The sequence below is a fragment of the Electrona antarctica genome (genome assembly GCF_951216825.1).
Source record: "Electrona antarctica genome assembly, chromosome: 23".
NCBI lineage: Eukaryota > Metazoa > Chordata > Actinopteri > Myctophiformes > Myctophidae > Electrona > Electrona antarctica.
The window spans coordinates 6066701-6080194 of NC_136804.1; the positions used below are offsets into that span (position 1 = coordinate 6066701).

General features: G+C 48.3%; 1 protein-coding gene across 1 annotated transcript in view; it reads left to right on the plus strand.

The window, feature by feature from the left end:
- Positions 1-13494, plus strand: part of celsr1a (cadherin EGF LAG seven-pass G-type receptor 1a) — a gene marked incomplete at its 5' end in the record, with an annotated part of 145363 nt that overhangs the window by 94519 nt on the left and 37350 nt on the right. The window contains 7 exons of the mRNA XM_079494179.1: positions 3613-3779; positions 4807-4992; positions 5172-5285; positions 6762-6936; positions 8472-8613; positions 10998-11118; positions 12930-13113. Coding sequence (XP_079350305.1) covers positions 3613-3779; positions 4807-4992; positions 5172-5285; positions 6762-6936; positions 8472-8613; positions 10998-11118; positions 12930-13113 — 1089 coding nt within the window. The remainder of the gene's footprint in view (positions 1-3612; positions 3780-4806; positions 4993-5171; positions 5286-6761; positions 6937-8471; positions 8614-10997; positions 11119-12929; positions 13114-13494) is intronic.

Genomic DNA, 13494 nt, shown 5'->3' on the forward strand with positions numbered 1-13494 from the left:
TTCAAATGACCCAAATGCAACGTGTCGATTTAATTAAAACGACATCTAAAATACAAACTGAATTATTTTTGAACGACTTAAATGAAGCTCAAAGTGAACGACGTTAACAAACACAATAAGAAACACTATATGTGAGACTGAACATAAGCTATGTTCAGACATTTTTTAACTACTTTAAGTTTCCGGCACATGCAGGAGAAGAGAAGTTCTCACACGCCTTATTTTCCTGTGCAGTTTACGCCGTGGTATGTGTACCGTTCTCATTCTCGGCGGAATAGTCAAGTACAGTTCTTCATGTGAGATATGACATGTAGCACGCAAGACTATGGGCATTCATTGCTGATGAAAATTATCAATATAGCATCCATCCACCTGCAGGCTGGCCAAACTTCAGGCAGAATATTCATGTCATATGATGATCATCATTTATTATCACAGGGTTGCGGAATATGCAAGCAACATCATGGTGCTGCCGGCAGGTTGTTCTCACTTGTTTTCCACAACGGCTTTGCCTGCAAATGTCGTAGCCCATAAGCAGGCATGAAACAAAATTGCCGCCACTCAAAATTCGGCACACATTCACACGGGACACAATCATTGCCTGCACATTTCATGTATCGAAACTCTACAATCATGTACTTAATCCCTATGTATATTTGTTAGTCACCCACGGCTAGTTCGTGCCTCATCCCTTATCCATTTTTTTTTTTTTTACTAATTTGAAAAACATTTTCAAATACTTCAAATCGCCGATCTACGTGGACACGTTGTGAGCTTGTAGATAATAATAATAAGGGCCCAAATCTCCTCGCCGGGAAGAGGTGCTGTACTGGTAAATCTGATATGTTCGTGCTTTCACTAGGGTTTTCTTTCCCCAGTGTGGCTAACCCATTTTGACCTGAGGACGATTCTACAAATGTCTTCTAAATCCTGACAGAAAAAAAACATGTTTCTGTCAGTCGTTCTCAAAGTTTTTCATGTCAAAGACCCCAAAAACTATATATTCAAAGATTTGCGCGATTTTTCAAAAATAGCAGACCTACAAGCTTGTAGATCTGCTATTGGAGAGGTGGTTTGTTTATTTTCCTCCTCGCCTCCCGCTGTGTGTGAGGATCACAGCGGTTCAGCACTGGGCTGGCGTCCTGCGTAACAGATGTGTTGTGCTTTTATACGTTTATACGTTCTGTTGTTCTGTAAATGAGGTGGACCTGTGCGTTGAGATGTAGTCACTGATAATTACGGTTTGAGGTCTTGCTCAGTGCTTGTGCGTGTGCGTGTGTGTGCGTGTGCGTGTGCGTGTGTGTGTGTGTGTGTGTGTGTGTGTGTGTGTGTGTGTGTGTGTGTGTGTGTGTGTGTGTGTGTGAGAGCAGAAATATGTGCCCGGGGGACCTCATGAGATGCGGACCAAGCTGTGTAGATCATTATATGGCAGGAAACATCCTACTGTGTGAATGTTGTGCTGAAAGATGTGCAGAACATAATTGTGTGTGTGTGTGTGTGTGTGTGTGTGGTGTGTGTGTGTGTGTGTGTGTGTGTGTGTGTGTGTGTGTGTGTGTGTGTGTGTGTGTGTGTGTGTGTGTGTGTGTGTGTGTGTGTGTGTGTGTGTGTGTGTGTGTGTGTGTGTGTGTGTGTGTGTGTGGCATGATCAGTGGAAAGTGATGACATGTCTTATCCAGGCAAATCTCTCTCTTTCTTCTTTGCTCCATCTCTCTTTCACTCTTTCTTTCTCTTTTCACCTCTTTCACTCCCTCTCTCTCTCTCTCTCTCTCTCTCTCTTTCTCAATCTCTGTATTAATCTCTCTCCCTCTCCTCTCACATGTCTGTTTGTTTAAGGTTTACAGTGAGACAGTAAATAATTCTCACATTAAAACAGGAGAAGAAGACATCACGCATGAATGATCAAACCGTTTGAGCGTTGTAAAGATTCAAAGTCACATTGTTCTACTTTTCAAAGCTTTTCAAGCTTAAACGTGTCATTTTGTGACACGTTGTAAGCTTGTAGATCAGCTATTTCTGCTTTTTGTTTAAAACATTTTGAAAGTATAACATTATTTAATAGGTAATGTATTTGTAATTAAGTTATCTGTCATATCTGCCCTGTGCAATGTTTTATTATGAAGCCTAAAAGTCAAACCAAACTTACTTTTGTATTCACATGCTCCAATGTCCAATGCCAAAAACACAATTAAATCATTGATCGCAATTATTCGCGTGACAATTTATCGTCAACTTAAATTTGTAACAGCACTAGTTGCGTGGGTGGAGGTGTGCAGTCTGTAGTAGTGATTGGAGCTGTGCAGTCTGTAGTAGTGGGTGGAGGTGTGCAGTCTGTAGTAGTGATTGGAGCTGTGCAGTCTTTAGTAGTGGGTGGAGGTGTGCAGTCTTTAGTAGTGGGCGGAGGTGTGCAGTCTGTAGTAGTGGGTGGAGGTGTGCAGTCTGTAGTAGTGGGTGGAGGTGTGCAGTCTGTAGTAGTGGGTGGAGGTGTGCAGTCTGTAGTAGTGGGTGGAGGAGGTGTGCAGTCTGTAGTAGTGGGTGGAGGTGTGCAGTCTGTAGTAGTGGGTGGAGGTGTGCAGTCTGTAGTAGTGGGTGGAGGTGTGCAGTCTGTAGTAGTGGGTGGAGGTGTGCAGTCTTTAGTAGAGGGTGGAGGTGTGCAGTCTGTAGTAGTGGGTGGAGGTGTGCAGTCTGTAGTAGTGGGTGGAGGTGTGCAGTCTGTAGTAGTGGGTGGAGGTGTGCAGTCTGTAGTAGTGGGTGGAGGTGTGCAGTCTTTAGTAGTGGGTGGAGGTGTGCAGTCTGTAATAGTGGGTGGAGGTGTGCAGTCTTTAGTAGTGGGTGGAGGTGTGCAGTCTGTAGTAGTGGGTGGAGGTGTGCAGTCTGTAGTAGTGGGTGGAGGTGTGCAGTCTTTAGTAGTGGGTGGAGGTGTGCAGTCTGTAATAGTGGGTGGAGGTGTGCAGTCTGTAGTAGTGGGTGGAGGTGTGCAGTCTGTAGTAGTGGGTGGAGGTGTGCAGTCTGTAGTAGTGGGTGGAGGTGTGCAGTCTTTAGTAGTGGGTGGAGGTGTGCAGTCTGTAGTAGTGGGTGGAGGTGTGCAGTCTGTAGTAGTGGGTGGAGGTGTGCAGTCTTTAGTAGTGGGTGGAGGTGTGCAGTCTGTAATAGTGGGTGGAGGTGTGCAGTCTGTAGTAGTGGGTGGAGGTGTGCAGTCTGTAGTAGTGGGTGGAGGTGTGCAGTCTGTAGTAGTGATTGGTCTCACTGACTCAGCGCTTCCCAAAACGTTTTAGCTCGAGACCCAAAAGAGAAATTAGACGTTTGCCTGGAACCCAAACTAGTGAAAATAGCCGATCTACAAGCTTACAACGTGTCGCTTCGCACTGCGTTGTTTTCAAATTTGGGGAATTTCTTTGATTTTCCTTTGATTTCTTCCTGTATAATTACTGAAAAACAAAATGTTGCTTTTCTTGGGAATGTTTTATTGTAAATGTTTTGAAATAATAATAATTATAATAATTGAAAACAAAATGAAGGGACCCACAAAACCCACAAATGGGTCCCGACCCACTGTTTGGGGAAACGGTGCACTAACGCAGTCGTGGCCCTGTTGTTTGTCTCCGTGGCGTGCAGTGATGCCCTCTCCTCAGTACTACGACGGCCGGGCCATGGTGTCCCTCAGCGACCCGGACGTCACCATCGCCGTGCCCTGGTACCTGGGCCTCATGTTCCGTACCCGGCAGCCCGCTGGGACCCTGATGCAGGCCAACGCCGGGGAATCCTCCACCATCAGCCTCCTGGTGAGACATAGGCACACACACACACACACACACACGCACACACACGCATAGTCGCATACACACACGCACGCACATGCAGCATCCACAAACCACAGGCACAATGTGTGACATTTCCCTGATGAATGGGTTTTGGTTTCAGGTGCACTTGATACATCATAACTGCATTCAAACTGCAGTGTTTTTCCCAGGCTAAAATGTGTCCCCTGTTTTGGGAACCCAGTGCCCTGGCCTGGGGACATGGTCATCTTGCTGTTGTTAACCCATTTTGGGCGGGAACCCCTTTTGGTGTTAGCGTCATGTCATGCTTTAGCAGACGGGGCGACGCAAACCACTCGAGCGGGTCCAATCCAACTGAAGCGACCTTCGCGTCCACCCCGAATCCACCCATCAGCGTTCGTGTTGTTTTCCGGAGCCCCGGGAATGTTTTGGCATCCAGCTCCCACTGAACTGACCGCTGGGACTGAACTGACCGCTGGGACTGAACTGACCACTGGGACTGAACTGACCGCTGGGACTGAACTGACCGCTGGGACTGAACTGACCGCTGGGACTGAACTGACCGCTGGGACTGAACTGACCGCTGGGGACTCGGCAACGGTGGACAAATAACATACAAACCCTTTGCAAAGACATAGGAACACAGTTTCGCTGCTCATGAATGACATAGTAGCAGGAATTATGTTAAATAGCCTATATTGAATCGAGCGGTCTTGGGTGTTTTCTAACTCGGCTCTAGGTGCTTCGAGGTACAACATGGAACGAGTGGGTCCATTTGGTTACGCTCCCAAAATTAAATTACTGTGTCCTTTATATATCTGTTATATCAATAATATTTTAATAATAAATAATATGATCCACCACTCGAGGGAGGATGAAGAGAGCTACAGAAGGGATAAAAAAAATTATATACCAACACTGCGCGATCAAAGTGAAGCGATTGAAGTGACTGGAAACAAACATATATATCTTCAGGTTTGAACGCACTTTATAGTTGTGAATGAGCCGTCCCCCTCCCGCCCCCATCCAGGTTAGCGAGCAGCAGGTGCGCATGGAGGTGTCCCTGGGGTCACAGCTGGTGGCCTCGCTGGCCTTCCCCCAGGTCAGGGTCAACGACGGAGAGTGGCACCACCTGCTGGTGGAGCTGAGCAGCGTCAAGGACGGCAAGGACATCAAATACATAGCCTCCGTGTCCCTGGACTATGGCATGTACCAGGTACCAACACACGCACTCACACACACACACACACACACACACACACACACACACACACACACACACACACACACACACGCACACACATATTCGATTTTAAAGGAAGGTTCGATGAAGTCAATTAAATAACTGTGTGTGTGTGTGTGTGTGTGCGTGTGCGTGTGTGTGTGTGTGAGAAGAAGTCAGTAGAGATTGGAAATGAGTTGCCAGGTTTGAAGCTGCAAACCCTCCATGTGGGAGGTCTTCCTGGCGAGGACAACCATGTCACCAAGGGCTTCACCGGCTGTATACAGGTCAGTGTGTGTGTGTCACACACTGTGTGTGTGTGTGTGTGTGTGCGCGTCCTCGGCATGACGTTAAACTGCTCCGTTGTAACCACCACCGTTGTGGTAGTGGGTGCAGATTTAAGATGCATTTAATTGCAACCTCTGTGGACACCTGTGTGCTTCAACACCATCGCAAGCCTGCATACAAGAAAGGAGTATACCGACAGCCCCTCCCCCTCCCGTGAACAGCTACAGGGAAGAGAGGCGTCAGACCTGGTCCTTCTAGCGGTGTGTCCGTCCGCTGTCGGAACAACAGTGGGTGGATTTTGGGCCCATGGGATCAGCCACGCCATGGAGAGGAGATATGAAACCGGGAGGCGGAGATGCAGGAGTGGACTGGGAACTTTGTTTCTTCGGGTGGTCCGGCCTGGGACATGCCCGCCTGCGGACCGGTTGTTGGAGGGGGTTTCTCTGGTGGTCCGGCCTGGGACATGCCCGCCTGCGGACCGTTTGTTGGAGGGGGTTTCTCTGGTGTTCCGGCCTGGGACATGCCCGCCCGCGGACCGGTTGTTGGAGGGGGTTTCTCTGGTGGTCCGGCCTGGGACATGCCCGCCCACGGACCGTTTGTTGGAGGGGGTTTCTCTGGTGGTCCGGCCTGGGACATGCCCGCCCGCGGACCGGTTGTTGGAGGGGGTTTCTCTGATGGTCCGGCCTGGGACATGCCCGCCCGCGGACCGTTTGTTGGAGGGGGTTTCTCTGGTGTTCCGGCCTGGGACATGCCCGCCCGCGGACCGGTTGTTGGAGGGGGTTTCTCTGGTGGTCCGGCCTGGGACATGCCCACCCGCGGACCGGTTGTTGGAGGGGGTTTCTCTGGTGGTCCGGCCTGGGACATGCCCGCCTGCGGACCGGTTGTTGGAGGGTTTTTTTCGAACTTAGGATGCCAACACTACTCCTTGTGCCTCCTTGGAATGCTGAGTGACATGACTTGTTTGTATCGTGACTGAGGACATACAGTATGCCTTGATTTTGTGGATGTAACTTTACTGCACCTGAACTATTTATGTCCTTGTATGCAATTTCCTTTGTGTGGACATAAATAAATTGTTAAAATGTGTGTCTGTGTGTGTCTGTGTCTGTGTGTGTGGGTGTATGTGCGTGCGTGTCTGTGTGTGTGTGTGTGTGTGTGTGTGTGTGTGTGTGTGTGTGTGTGTGTGTCTGTGTGTGTATGTGCGTGTATGTGCGTGTGTGTGTGTGTGTGTGTGTGTCTGTGTGTGTGTGTATGTGCGTGCGTGTGTGTGTGTGTGTCTGTGTCTGTGTCTGTGTGTGTCTGTGTCTGTGTCTGTGTCTGTGTGCGTGTGTGTGTGTGTGTGTGTGTGTGTGTGTGTGTGTGTGTCTGTGTCTGTGTCTGTGTCTGTGTATGTGTGTGTGTGTGTGTGTGTGTGTGTGTGTGTGTGTGTGTGTGTGTGTGTGTGTGCGTGTGTGTACGTGCGTGCGTGTGTCCAGGGTGTGCGTATGGGCGAGACGGCCACCAACGTGGCCAACGTCAACATGGCTCAGGGGCTGAAGATCCGCGTGGAGGAGGGCTGCGACCTCGCCGACCCCTGTGACTCCAACATCTGCCCCGAGAACAGCCACTGCAGCGACGACTGGAGCACACACACCTGTGTGTGTGACCCAGGTAACGCACGCAACGCACACACACACACACACACACACACACACACACACACACACAGACGATAAATATTATGATGCTTTTCTGTGACGCGGTAGTATGATCAAGTAGGGCGTTGATTTACCAAAAAACTAAAACAAATATCAAGAAATGACTCAAGTCATTATATGCTGATATATTATCAGCTTGCCTTCCATTGTCTTGCATATTGTACCTTGGTGGGGCTTTCTGTAGTGGCGCTTGCAGTCTCTAGTCATGGTGCGGTGGGGGAGTGTCACGGTTCAAGACACGCACGTGTTGGACCCAAGCGCAGGACAAAGGCAGAGGACGAGGCAGATCGAACGCAAGGGAGTTTATTAACTCCAAAACAGAGGAACAGGAACAAAGACAGGAACACGAGGAGACTAGGAAACAAGCTAGGACTAGGAGCACAGAGAAAATACTGAATACTAAAAACAGTGACTTACGATTACGAACGAACAAGGAACTGAAAACACAAGGGCATGTAAATAGACAAAGACCAACTAGACACAGGTGAACAACTGACAAATCAACACAGGGATTGGCTGGGGGACTTAAGAGGACACAGGTGGAAAACAAGACTAATCACAGGAAGGCACAAAACAATACTACAAAAATCACAGGAACACAACAGAAAAGTAAAACAATAACTAAGACCAAAAACAGGGCACACAAGAAAACATAACACATGTCACAGACCGTGACAGGGAGAGGAGAGCGGGCTTAGTGTCCCATTGGCTGTGGGGCTTAGTGTCCCATTGGCCGTGCGGCTTAGTCTCCCATTGGCCGTGGGGCTTAGTGTCCCATTGGCCGTGGGTGGGGTTCAGTGTCCCATTGGCCATGGGGCTTAGTGTCCCATTGGCCGTGGGGCTTAGTGTCCCATTGGCCGTGGATGGGGCTTAGTGTCCCATTGGCCGTGGGGCTTAGTGTCCCATTGGCCGTGGGGCTTAGTGTCCCATTGGCCGTGGGTGGGGCTCAGTGTCCCATTGGCCGTGGGGCTTAGTGTCCCATTGGCTGTAGAGGCCAGCCAATCATGAAAATCTCGCCACTACTAGACCACCACGTGGCTAGACTAGAAAGTCTGATCATTGATCAGCAATGCAAGCTGATACAAATCTGAACGAGTTAAAAATATGAAGATAAGGCGAAGATGATATATGTATGTGGGCAGTTGGACCCAAACCTTGCCTGTGTGTCTCCATTGTGTCTTAACCCATTTTGGGGCGGGAACCCCTTTTGGTGTTAGCATTATGTTATGCTTTAGCTATTGAAAAATAGCAGATCTACAAGCTCGTAGCGCGCCACCGAGTGGCGCGCTACGAGCTTGTAGGTCTGCTATTTTTGAAAAATCGAAGAACGACATAGAAACATAGCTTTTTCAGAAAACTGTCAGGATTTAGAAGACATTTGTAGAATCGTTCCCAGGTCTAAATGGGTTAATTGTGTCTCCATTGTGTCACCATTGTGTCTCCATTGTGTCTGCATCGTGTCTCCATTCACTGTGCATGTGTGCCCAGGTTTCTTTGGGAAGGAGTGTGTGGCTGCGTGTGACCTGAACCCCTGCGAACACGTGTCCACCTGCGTCCGCAAGCCCAGCTCGTCCCACGGCTACACCTGTGAATGTGGAAGCAGCTTCTATGGACAGTACTGTGAGAACAGGTGCGGTGGTGGTGGTGGTGGTGGTGGTGATGCTGCCTTTTGACATTGTGTTGTTTTACCAACAGTGGCTCCGAAACGGTTTAGCTCGAGACCCAAAAGAGACGTTTGATGTCTCGCGGGAACCCAGACTATTGGAAATAGCAGATCTACAAGCTCATTTTTCGTCAGTGGTCAGCACCTGGGTTTGAATGTGCACTACCAGTTTTGGATTAGAAATAAATGTACTTGACGCGATGCGACTGTAACATCCTCAGTGGTCATTTTAAACTGTAATGTGTGTGTGTGTGTGTGTGTGTGTGTGTGTGTGTGTGTGTGTGTGTGTGTGTGTGTGTGTGTGTGTGTGTGTGTGTGTGTTTGTGTGTGTGCGTGTGCGTGTGTGATGAAACACAGAATATACACGAATCAAGATATTTTTAAAAGCTAAAATGTAAAGTGTTTTAGTTGTCCTATAAAGACACACTGGAACACATGGAGTTTGACTGGAGGTTTTCAGAGAAGTTCATTTAGTTCAATGGCATCAGGTGATTTCTTTGTTGTAAAGCTGAAACAGCCTAAATGGCATGTTTTAAACGCACCCCTCACCAGATGTCAGTGAATATGAACCAGATGTGCGCGTATGTTTTACTAGCGGAGGTGTGTGCGTGCGTGCGCGTGTGTGTGTGTGTGTGTGTGTGTGTGTGTGTGTGTGTGTGTGTGTGTGTGTGTGTGTGTGTGTGTGTGTGTGTGTGTGTGTGTGTGTGTGTGTACCTGACCTCCCACTAATCTTCTTTGGGTCATATTAGGCTTTTAGCAGACTACTGTACGGCTGCCAACATTCTGCTTCCATGAGAGCCTTTATTAGGCTGAAATCTGAGCGTGCGTGTGTGTGTGTGTGTGTGTGTGCGTGCTTGCGTGCGTGCGTGCATGTTTGTGTGTGTGCGTGCATGTGTGACATGAAACGGAAGAATGTTGATCAAAGTTGTGAAAAGTGGGCTTGTGCATTCCTCTAATTTTACAGACACGCGCACGCACACACACACACACACACACACACACACACGCACGACGCACCCACACTCCCATGATGCTTAGAGGTGATGTGTTAGTTCCTAACCTGCCTCGATTGATTCCGTGGTTAGCTCCTGAACTTTGACCTCCCTGTGTCACGCATAACTTCCTGTCGGGAGGCAGGATGCAGGATTTTCCCCGTCGTCACGCCAGGCAGAGCCTCCAAAGATGTTTAGTCTTCAAGGCCCCCATGCTCTGTGTGGGTGTGTGGGTGCGTGCGTGCGTGCGTGCGTGCGTGCGTGCGTGCGTGCGTGCGTGCGTGCGTGCGTGCGTGCGTGCGTGCGTGCGTGCGTGCGTGACTATACTTGTGAGGGCCAAACAGAATTTGACAGTGGTGGAAAGTAACTAAGTACATTTAATAAGTACTGTACCTATGTTCAATGTTGAGGTATTTGTACTCTACTTGAGTAATTCCAATTTGCAGTACTTTTTCCATGACAAAAACATGAGAAATACACATTGTGAGGACCACGTTCCTCACAAGAGAAATGGACCTTCCATGTTCACTTTAAAAGTAAATGGTACACGAAAAGGTACAAATTCACAAATGTGCTGTCGTAAACGTTTGATGTCTGCATGAGTATAGTAATACAAGCATGAGTGTGTGCGTGCGCCGTGCGGGTGTGTGCATGCGTGTTGAGTGAGTCACCATCACACAGTGTTAAACGTGTGGAGGAAGTGTATTTTAGATTGATAGATAGTGAGAGGAAACGTGCCAGATACTCCGCTGCAATCTGTAGGGCTGTTGTTGTTGTTGATGTACCCGCCTTAGCAAAACGAGCAGGTAACACAATGAACACACCGGAGGAGATGAGTCCATCCCCAATTTATCTGGCGGTGCAGTGACGCTGAAACCACAAAGAGGAAATGTTGTGCCAAAAGCATGTTCATTTGCGTTGTATTGTCCATGACACGAAAAAGATGGAGAATGGAATGTGAATCATGCCATTTACACTTTGTAGCTCTTGTTAATAATACATCTTGATAATTCGACCTTCTCCTTCCCCCACAAGACCATGATCTGCACCTTGTGCGTCCGGGCTTCCCACCTGAGATTACCACAGTCCGCTGACGTTTTTTTTTTAAATGGACAAAAAACCTACCTTTTTTCTTTGTGATTCCTGAGCCTTTTTTCCCTCTTATGTCCTGATTTTACCTAGTTTTTAAATTCACTTTGTTTCATTTGTATCCCTAGTTAGGTATCATGTTGTTGTTTGTTTTTATGCCATAGTTTTTTAAACCCTGTAGCACTTTTGTGAAGATTTGTGAAAATGTACATTAGAAATGGTCTTATTTTTATTAAATGTGGTGGTGTGTGTGTGTGTGTGTGTCATCAGGGTGGAGAGGCCGTGTCCCCGAGGCTGGTGGGGGAACCCAATGTGTGGTCCCTGTAACTGTGACGTCAACAAGGGCTTCCACCCCGACTGCAACAAGACCAACGGAGAGTGTCGCTGCAAGGTAACATTCTGACTCCATGTGCTGGATAAAAAGCGCTATATAAATGCACCGTTTACCGTCCAGTCTCACACTGAGAATGGGACTGTGTGTCTCCCCCGGTGGTTGAGGAGGCCTTCACAGAGGATGCTACAAAGCGCTTTACATTTAATTGTGCATTACACAATCAAATGTAATGGGCGGCTGTGGCTGATCAGGAGGTAGAGCAGGTCGTCCAGTGACCCCAGGGTCGGCGGTTCGAATCCCGGCTCCTCCTGTCCACATGTTGAAGTGTCCTTGGGCAAGACAACTGAACCCCACGTTGCCTCCAATGAGTCGGTCGGTGTGAGCATTGCCACCATTGGTGTGTGAATGTGGGAAGTGAGGACGCTGGCGTCGACTGTTCGCCGCTTCACCTCCCAATATACAGTATGAATGAATGAATGAACCATTGTAAAGTGCTTTGAGCACTTGGAAAAGCGCTATAAAAATGCAATTCATTATTACATTCACCCATTCACACACACCCCGATGGCGGAGGAAAACATGCAGGCAGCACTGTGTATGCCTTGATCCCGCCTCTAGCTGCCGCTGATTGGCCAGGCCGTTTTGTGGGTGGGCATAAAGTCTGCCTGAGAGTTCCCAGATGGGAGCAGGAGGGGGGAACCCAGTGTACTCTCTGCTGCCCCATCTGGCGGAGTCAGGTTAACCAACCTGCACACCGGGAGCAATTAGGGGTTCAGAGTCTTTCTCAAGAACACTTGGACACTGACTCTGGGAGAGCCCGGAATCGAACTGGGAACCTCACGGTTTTCCCATCCGGCCGTTCTGCCGGCCACACACACACACACACACGGTCCCAAACCTTAAACTATAATTACCAAACAAAACAGGCGTTTGTTCCTGGCAGAGGGTGTGCTGTAGTAAAATGCTGGGTTGTTTATTTGACTCTGAGAGTACCAGAGCTTCCCGTTGTATACTTTGTGAGTGTTGGAGTTATACCTCTCAGTGTTATCTTATCTTATCTTATTATCAACGCTGAGGTCGACAGCATCCAGCGAACAAAGTGTGAAGTGAACGTACAAAAACAACACACTCGCAGGGCATCGCTCCATGAAGTGATGATTTTCTGTGATCATAATCTTGATTTAGTGTACTATAAAAATCCCCTGTGTTAATTTATCAATTTGTAACTTTATTTGTAAAGTTAAATGAAGGATCTTGCAGTATTTCTTTTCACTGGTGATTCTTGAGACCGTTAAAAAGTGGTTTATTAATTTGGTTGACGTTTTCTTTATTGACAAAAATGCCTACCGGTACCGATGCATGGCTGCTGTGGCGGCGGTGGCTCAGGGGTAGAGTGGCTGGATGGCAACCGCAAGGTTGCTAGTTCGAACCCGGGCTCCCCCAGAGTCATTGTTGAAGTGTCCTTGAGCAAGACATTGAACCCCTAATTGCTCCTGATGTGCTGGTTGGTGCCTTGCATGGTTTCCGCCGCCATCGGTGTATGAATGAATGTGTGTGAATGGGTGAATGTAACGCACAATCTATGTAAAGCGCCTTGGATAAAGGCGCTATATAAATGCACCATGAGCATATACAGTAGTGTCTCTTTTGACCAGAAAAGGAATAATAATAATAATCTCTTCCGTATTGCTTCTGTACTTATTATTATGACTATTGCCCTAATGTCTGTCTTCTTTCCTCTCATGACACAACCTCTCTCTCTCCCTCCATAATATTCGTCCTCCTCTGGGCCTTCTTCCTCTCATGACACAACCTCTCTCTCTCTCCCTCCATATTCGTCCTCCTCTGGGCCTTCGTCCTCTCCGCAGGATAACTATTACCGTCCAGAGGGTGACGACACCTGCCATCCCTGCGAGTGTTTCCCGCTGGGTTCTGAGTCTCGAACCTGCGACCCCCACACGGGACAGTGCCCCTGCAAGGGCGGGGTCATAGGGCGCCAGTGTAACCGCTGCGACAACCCCTTCGCCGAGGTCACGGCCACGGGCTGCGAGGGTGAGTGGATTCCTCTTTTGTTTTCGTTCGAAATCATTTAGAAAATGAACAACAGAATGCAGCGGGGTTTCGAGCTTCTTTTCATTTATTTCAAGAACCCAAATGGACCCATCTTAACACTCTCAGAGTTTACAGACCTGTAAGGTTCAATTTGTACACTCTCAGAGTTACAGACCTGCAAGGGTCCATTTGGTTCCATTTGTACACTCTCAGAGTTACAGACCTGTAAGGGTCTATTTGGTTCCATTTGTACACTCTCAGAGTTACAGACCTGCAAGGGTCCATTTGGTTCCATTTGTACACTCTCAGAGTTACAGACCGGTAAGGGTCTATTTGGTTCCATTTGTACACTCTCAGAGTTACAGACCTGCAAGGGTCCAT